The following is an 8,713-nucleotide window of genomic DNA, read 5'->3' as shown; positions in this document are numbered from 1 at the left end:
TATTTCTATAAAGTAATAGTCATATCATTTTAGAGAAGAGGTGAAATTGGAATCCTGGAAGGGCAAATGCAGTTGTGGGAGAAGATGCAAAAGCTTAATTGGGTACAGTTATGCTAGGCAAAGCCTAGGAGGATGGGGAAGGGATACAGCTGGTGCGGCAGGACCTTGCAAGGGGAAGCGAATCCTGAGAGATGGACAATACCCTTTGGAAGCCATGAGGTAGGGAGAAAGCAACCCTTCCTTAATGAGAGTCCCCTATGGCCCCACTCATGCTATCGTTCTGCTTTATCATCCATGGCCTTTCCTCCATTAACAGTGACGTTATTACCTCCACCTTCTTTGCTAGCTCCCTCCTTGCTACTGCATGGTCCCCCTAGCATAGGGAACAGGGTCTGGGAATGGCTCTAGATACAGACTCTCCAGATCTTACTCACCATTTTCCTCATAGAGAAGACCCATATGTGAGTAGGCTTCCGCTTCCTTTCTCCCACCATCGGCCTTGATCAGTTGAGCAATATTAAAACATCGTTCATAAAAGTAATTTCTCAACCACTTGTCATCCGGGTTGTTGAAGTAACAGGCCAAAGCAAATAGGTTATTGTACATTTCTTCGTAGTGAGCTTAAAATGGACAAAAAACCAACCAAACAAATAAACTCAGTCATTAATATATATAACAACAACATAATAATTTGTTAAAATATGTTTAACAGCTAATTTTATACCCCCTTCAAAGGACAAACCTAAGTAGTGGCTTTTAGTTCTTGTTTTTAAAAAGATTTTGGAAATTGCCAAACAGGAATGAATCAATGTGAGGTAGCATGGCATATTAGGCTGGCCTCAGAATATAGAAGACTGGGGTTCAAGTCCTGCTTCTCATACATACTAGCACTGTGACTCTGGGCAAGTCATTTAACCTCTCTATGCCCGGAGCAGCTAGATGGTGCAGTGGATAGAGCCCCGGACCTGGTGACAGGAAGACTCATCTTCATGAGTTCAAATCTGGCCTCAGACAATTACTAGCTGTGTGACGGTGGGTAAGTCACTTCACCCTGTTTGCCTCAGTCTCCTCATCTGTCAAATGAGCTGGAGAAGGAAATGGCAAACCACTCCAATACCTTTGCCAAGAAAATCCCAAATGGGGTCAGAAAGACGCAATTAAAACATTAATAAAGGGGCAGTTAGGTGGTGCAGTGAATAAAGCATCAGCCCTGGAGTCAGGAAGACCCGAGTTCAAATCCATCCTCAGACACTTTTCACTTACTAGCTGTGTGACCCTGGGCAAGTCACTTAACCCCACTGCCTAGCCAAAAAAAAATATTAAAAAAAAGAAACATTAATAAAACACGTGCCCGGAGCAATTAACTGTCTAAAACTAAAAGTTATGCACAGGTTGCTGACCTGCATTTATAGAGAGAATTTTCACACTGGGAGTTAATTATACAAATGAAATTACAATCCCCCAAATGTAAATAGACATCTCTGTGCATACGAATAATATCTGGTATTTATAAAGTGTCCCAGTAGTCTTTAAGCTAACACTTAAAACTACAATAAAACTTTTGGGACACCCTGTATAAAATTTTAAGGTCTGCAAAATGCTTTATATATGTTATTTTGTTTTATTACCCTGTGAGGTAGGTGCTATTATCACCCTCATTTTACAGATGAGGAAAGTGAGGCAGAGAGAAGTTAAGTGACTTGCCCAAGGTCACATAGCTAGTAAATGCCTGAAGCAGGATTTGAACTCAGGTCTTCCTGACTTCAAATCCTGTACCAGCTACATTAGTGCCTATTAAATACAACAGGAAACAAAGTAATATTAGATCATGAATTATAATTTCCATAACATGACTTAACAGTTTTATATAGTAAATAAATTTCTTTCATTAGTAAATGTTAAAGGTACCAGCTATTCTGGAAAGCAGTTTGGAACTATGCCTTCCAAATTGGTAAACCGTGAATACCCCTTGACTCCGTAATACCTAAAGAGATCAAAGAAAGAAGAAAAGGAACGATATGTACAAAAATATTTATGGGAAACAGAGGGGTGCTCATCTATTAGGGAATGGCTGACTAAATTGTGGCATATGAATGTAATACAATGCTAATATGCCATAAGAAATAACAAAACATATGGTTTAAAAAAACTAGCAAGAATTGTATTAACTGATGCAGAGTAAAATGAGCAGAGCAAGGAGAAAGACTGATACAATAACAACATTATAGACACAAACAACTTTGAAAAACTTGAAAACTCTGATCAATGCAAGAGTCAATCATTATTCCAGAGAATGGATGAGGAAACATGCTATCTATACATCCATCTCCTGACAGAGGTTATGGGCTAATGATGCACACATTTTTGAACATGGCCACCGTAGGATTTTGTTTTTCTTGACTATGAATATTTGTTACAAGGTTTTTCATTTCCCTTTTTCTTTTTCTAATTTGGGGGGAGACAAAGGTGGGAGGGAGAAAATGAATATTAATTGAAATTTTTTTTAAAAAAAAGAATACTCCTTACTCCCTCCCAATTGTAAAGGTTAATAATGATGGAAATGAAATAGGTTTACAGTGGACAACACCCAGGATGAATACCATGCCTAATACCAGTGGCCAATAAACACAATGAAGGATCCAAAAAAGAGCTAAGTCATTAAGGGAATACATTTTATCCAACAAGCTAAAACAAAACTGGTAGGGAAAATGACCTATTAAAAACCATGGGGTTAACATACAAGCACCTGGGTAAGGCATAGAATAGGACACTATTATCCAGGAATACTTTCAATCCCTTGGGAAGAAAGTAGCCCAAAATATTATTATTTTCCGCCCCCGCCCATCCCATTTCTTCTGATTGATGCCTGAAAAGTGTTTGTAGATTTCAGTGAAAGCAACCATGACACCAGGATGATGCATGTGAAGAAAGTAGAAAGGAAATTGGAATACATAAGTCTTCTCTTCAAACTCTCTCCCTTTTCCCACACCCACTCCCCCACCCTGGGGAAAAAAATTTGCTTCTAAAAGCAAGAGGAAACAAAAGGATGGTTAGATTGACCTAAGAAAACAATATATTCAACATTTCCAGCTATCAGTGACATGACTTTTTTAATTGAATTTTTTCAATTAACAAGCATTTATTTTCCTTCTCCCCCAATACCTCCCCATTGGAAAAGAAATAAAGCTCTTACAAAAAAAATATGTATTCAAGCAAAACAAATTCCCACATTGGTCATGTCCAAAAATATTATGCCTCATTCTCTATCTTGAATCCAAAAGATGTTTTTCTTTTTTTTTTTTCAAATGTATTACTCCTTTTTTTTTTTCTCATCTGGAAAATCCATGCCTTCCTGCCCCATAGAAGGTATTGCTGACCATGAAATATCATTCCCAGTTTTCTCCTTTAAGGTGAGTGTCAGAGCTCGCATCTCTAAAGGTGAGTTTGAGCCTATGGATTGTGACCGTGTGACATAGTCTTGTGTCACCATGATGGGGGTATAGAGGATATCACTGATAAGAGAGCTGGAAGGGGTCACAGAGGCCAGCTAGTCTACTGCCTCATTTTATAGATGAGAAAACTGAGGCACAGAGAGGGTGACAATCCTAAAAACACACTGGGAGTAAGTGTTAGAAGTCATATACAAAGCACAATAAAGCTAGGTGGGTCAATGGATAGAGCCCCAAGCCTGGAGTCAATAAAACCTGAGTTCAAATTTGATCTCAGACATTTACTACCTGTGTGACCCTGGGCAAGTCACTTCACTCTTTTAGTCTCAGTCTCCTCATTTGTAAAATAAGCTGGAGAAGGAAACAACAAACCACTCCAGCATCTTTGCCAAGAAAACCCCAAATGGGGTCTCACAAAGAGTCAGACATGACTGACTGAACAACAATAAAATGGTCATTTTATTCCATTCTTCTGTATGTCCCCTCAACTGTATATGTGACAGCTATTGTAAGAGCATATTTGGATCTTGGATGACATTGCTGGGGATTTCTAATCATAGCCATAGCTTGTTAGAAGGAAGTTTCCACCACAGAATTCTACATTGAAGATTCACTGGCATTTTGGGGGGAGTCAGAGAAGGGCACTCAAAAAAGCTCATATTTATTCTTGAGGGCATAAACATGATTCTCACTAGGTCCCAATCAGAAGGGCCATTCCAGTGCTAATACTCTCTAGTTCTTGGATTTTCTTTGAAAGAAAGATGCAGAATGATGCCCTAAACCTGGCTGCAAGGTAATTTAAGAGCCTTGTGGAATGAGACAGTGCTAATCTTTCAACAAAGATAAAGTAATCTGACAGCTTTTGAATATTAAAGGAACTTGCAAACTTCATTATTAAATTGACCCAAGTCTCCAGGGTTCCAAAGGAAATTTCGAAAACCAAAGTAATTATTCTATTACATATAAGCAAAATGTTGAAGTTTCAGGAGGAGATAAATTTTCATCTCAAATACACTTTAAAGTTTGAAAATAATCTCCTCCCACTCTTTCATCCCCAAAGTAATTTCCCATTTCAGCAATGACTGACAAGGAGGGCTACTGATATTTTGTAATTTCAGTTCATGAAGATAGATAAGTACCTTTCATTCCTTTAGGCCAAGTGAGTAGTGGGCACTGACTAGAGCATATTATTTACAATTAATCCATTTATCTTAAAACCTATTGAGTCTTTCTTGGTTTTTTTGTCTCAATTTCTATCTTTCTCTGTCTCTGTTTCTCTATCACTCGGTCTCCATTCTCTTTCTCTTTCACTCTTTCTCCATCTCCTCTCTCTCTCCAGATTGACAAAATGCACAGAATAGGTGTTTAATAAACACATGTTGACTGATTCACTGCTTACAACATACACCTGCAGGACATTAAATTTTAGGAGTGTCAAATTCATGGAATTGGTATGAGCAAAGGTCTTAAACAGAACGGACATTTAATAAATGTTTTTTGAATTGAATATTCGAATTACATAATTGTTGTTGTTCAGTTGTTTTGTGTCCAACTCTTTGTGACCCCATTTGGGATTTTCTTAGCAAAGACACTGAAATAGTTTGCCATTTCTGTCTTTAGCTCATTTTACAAATGAGGAAATTGAGGCAAATGGGGTCAAGTGACTTATCCAGGGTCATACATCTCGTAAGTGTCCGAGGCCAGATTTGAAATCAGGGAAATGAGTCCTCCTGACTCCAGGCCTGGGACTCTATCCACTGCACCAATTAGCTATCCCAATTATATAATACTAAAGCAAAACTCTAACAAGCCAGAAAACAGCCATAATAACATAGATGGTCACAATGATATTATTAGCGTCTTATATTATTGTCTTATATTACTCTCTATTTCTTAGAGAAAATAGTCATGATAGGAGTTCCATACATTCCACAGAGACAGGAATCCTCCTCTTCTTCTTCCTCCTCCTCACGTCTTTTGATTTCATACATATAAGGCTTTTCCTGTGTGGAAACTCTTACTAATGCAGATTAATATATGCTCTGTAATTTACGGTGTTAGAGAGTGGCTTAACATACTGAAAAATTTAGTGACTTTGCCAGAGTCACACAGGCTATCAAAAAGCAAGACTTGAACCCAGGCCTTCCTGGCTCTAAGGCTAGCTCTTCTGTCTCTGTACCATGAGTTCTACCTCGTGTGTGTATGTGTGTATGTATACACACACACAAGCACGTGTGTAGACATATATATAATATATACATATACACAAACACATGCATACATACATATATAGACAATGTATAAAAATCAGTGAAAGTATCAAGGTTTTCCTTGTGATGTACACCAGAGTGATTCACAAAGGGCCTCTACTGAAAGTGAATCACAACTTTTCCTGGTTATGTTGACTATTTATAACTTGTAACTATCAGGTTTCAGTATGCAGGACTCTGGGGTTTTGCCCTGAAAATCTATGATGCAAAAATAAAAGCAGGCTACCAAAAAGAAATTCCATCAGGAAATAAACCCAATTGGGTCAAAATTAAAAGCTGGGTTATAGATGGAAGAAAATGGTGATAGAGCACAGAATTGAGGTGTAACCAAAACCACTGATATTTTGAAAGGTTCTAGTGAAATCTCAAAGCACCCTCAATTTTTCCCCTGGTTCCCCTGATGTTACCAGGACCCCTGATGGTACACTGACCACCCGGTAATACAGAGCTTCTTTTCCTCTCCTCTCCTTTCCTCTCCTCTGTTCTCTTCTCCTACCTCCACTTCCCCTTCCTTTCCCTCCCCTCCCTCTCTCTCTCCCTCTTCCTTCTTCCCCCTCTCTGTCCCCCCCATCCTTCCCTCTTTCCCTCCCTCCCCAACTCTATAAAGCCAGTTGACTGAGGTTGAGATGTGCTAAATTGCCTTAATGTTTCTGATCCCTCTATGAAACAATTCAGAATTTCCCCTCAGGCACTGGCTCAAAGCCACTCCTGCAGAGGCTCTAGGCTCCCTACCTGCGAGCTCAGCATCCTCAGCCTTGGTCAGGAAGAAGTACAGGTGGTCCAGTTTTTCAGGCAGCTCCTCTAGGGGCGTCTGTATCCAGAAGATCGACCGAATCCCTCCAGCTTCCCTCAAGGCGTGCCACTTCTTGATCAGGGCGAAGAGCTCACAGAAGGATTTATGATGGCCATGTTGTAGCATGTCTATACAAATGTTCTTCTTGTAAGAATTCCGGTAGCTGGGGAATGAGAATGAGGATATTCAAGGGCTCATTTTAATTCTGCAGCTCTGCACAACATTGTTAGCCTCAAGTAATTAAAGGTTGAATTGTGCTACTTTGGGGGGTGGAGGCGGGAAGAGACTAGAAATGATCAAAAGATATGGAGACCTTGGCCTCTCACATGTGTAGTTTAAGGGAAACCATTTCATGTAAGGTGTCAGGAGCTCGGGTAACTCAGTAATTTTTGAGGTCAGAAGATCTACTTGATTAATGCAAATCTCCCCAATTACTGTATATTGGGAAATACAATGCTTCAAAGTATTCCTAAAACATTGGTTATTTGGGTGGTTTTTAGTGCTCTTCAATTACGTGGTGCCTTGGTTAGGGGGTCAGTCTCCGTGTCAGGAAGAGCAGGGTTCTGACACACACTAGTTATGTGATCTTGGATAAGTCGTTCATGTTGTCAGTACACTACTAAAACTGTAAGTTGCTGCATCTTCCAATTTGCATTGGCAGAGGAGGGTTCCTGATCCAGACCAGACTCATGATTGGGCTTCTATAAGAATTGCTTCTGGCAGTCAAATCACAGGTTGTCCCCTCTTGCTCTAAAAAGAGTATATTTTTGAAGATCATGTTATCTCAGAATCACGGGTTTAAAAATGGAATGGAACTTAGAACTTTTTTCTCTTCTTTATGGTAATTCATGTCCCCAGTTTATGAAAATATTGGTTCAAAGGGTACATACACACACACACACACACACACACACACACTTTTATATAATTTAATGACCCCTCTTACGAACTACTAGATGAACTACCTCCAAAAAGTGAGTAGTGGAAAAATTACACATCAGGGCTAAGTCAAACAATGCATGTCTCAGATATGTTAAAAAGCCCCACCGGCTGTGAGGAGTTTCAGTTTTTAAATGTAAGAAATATGAGAGTTACAAGAAACACTATTGCTGCATATTATTTTGCCAGGGTCCTTTTCCTGTTTTCACTTGGGATTAAAGTAATGGTGTGACAGTTTCATAATTGAAATAATTTGAAAAACAAATTATACATTCAGAAAGATATTGTGATGAATTAGTATAAAATTATTCCACTAAAATTATATACACAATGCATAAAAGGATTAATTTATTATATAATTTTCAAAAGATAATATTATATAGTTGGATTTCAATTTCCCCCAAGTCATTATTTATGAGAAGCAACTGAATATTTAGATTAACTGACATAACACTAGCCTTCATTGTTACTCTTCTGTATCTTCCATTAGGGACAATTCTCCAAAATACTTTTACTAATTACATTTACTTTTTTGGTCTTCATCACTTACAGAATTACTAGTATTTATAATTAATTTTCAACTAAATAGGTATTCACAACTAGCGATGAACAATGTGGAGCTCCAAAAGCCAAAATTAAACTTAATTAATCCATGGGAACTTCATGCACAATAAATGAGAGAAAAATCAGACCAGAGATCATTTAAATACTCCAAACTTAAGCAATGAAGTTAATATATTCATTTAATGTTGCCGTATTACAACTAATTATTGTTACATGACAACAGAATGTATACAATGATATTACTGATAATATACAGTAATAAATATTGTATGCTCTTAGTTTTATATTACAGTATATTATGTGCATTGCTTATATCATTACATGTATATGTATATACAGTAATACATGATAGTAAAATACTACTATGTTATACAATTGCTATATTATGATACACAGTGACATATTGCTACATGTGACTATAATACATCATTGTATATTATTGTATGCATTCTGCTAGTAATATATCACTATACTATAATTAATTACAATAGTATAATTAACATATCATATTAGTAACATATCACTACATAATGTATATTATACTTTGATATCAGATAGTTTCATCATACTGTACAAATATTTTATTAAATGTGTGAAAATTAACAGTTACCTTTACTTCAACTTAAGATCAAACCTATACCCTGGATATTAAAACCAAAGTAGTAATAGGGAAAAAAAAATCCTGGAAGACCATAACC

At 37.6% G+C, this 8,713-nt stretch overlaps 1 protein-coding gene across 1 annotated transcript; it reads right to left on the bottom strand.

Moving 5' to 3' along the window:
- Nucleotides 1-272: 272 nt before the first annotated feature.
- Nucleotides 273-6,670, bottom strand: LOC114034156 (tetratricopeptide repeat protein 29-like). Its single transcript, XM_027849762.1, has 3 exons — nucleotides 6,452-6,670; nucleotides 435-620; nucleotides 273-373 (listed from the first exon to the last, which is right to left on the bottom strand). Exons 1-3 carry the CDS (start codon nucleotides 6,636-6,638, stop codon nucleotides 273-275), a joined length of 474 nt encoding a protein of 157 aa, XP_027705563.1. The 5' UTR covers nucleotides 6,639-6,670.
- Between the last annotated feature and the right edge of the window lie 2,043 nt (nucleotides 6,671-8,713).

The sequence above is a fragment of the Vombatus ursinus genome, unplaced genomic scaffold, assembly GCF_900497805.2.
Source record: "Vombatus ursinus unplaced genomic scaffold, bare-nosed wombat genome assembly UNPS02008336.1, whole genome shotgun sequence".
NCBI classification, from domain to species: Eukaryota; Metazoa; Chordata; class Mammalia; order Diprotodontia; family Vombatidae; genus Vombatus; species Vombatus ursinus.
Note: the sequence above shows the minus strand (reverse complement) of the source record. Positions and strands in the feature narration are given on the sequence as shown.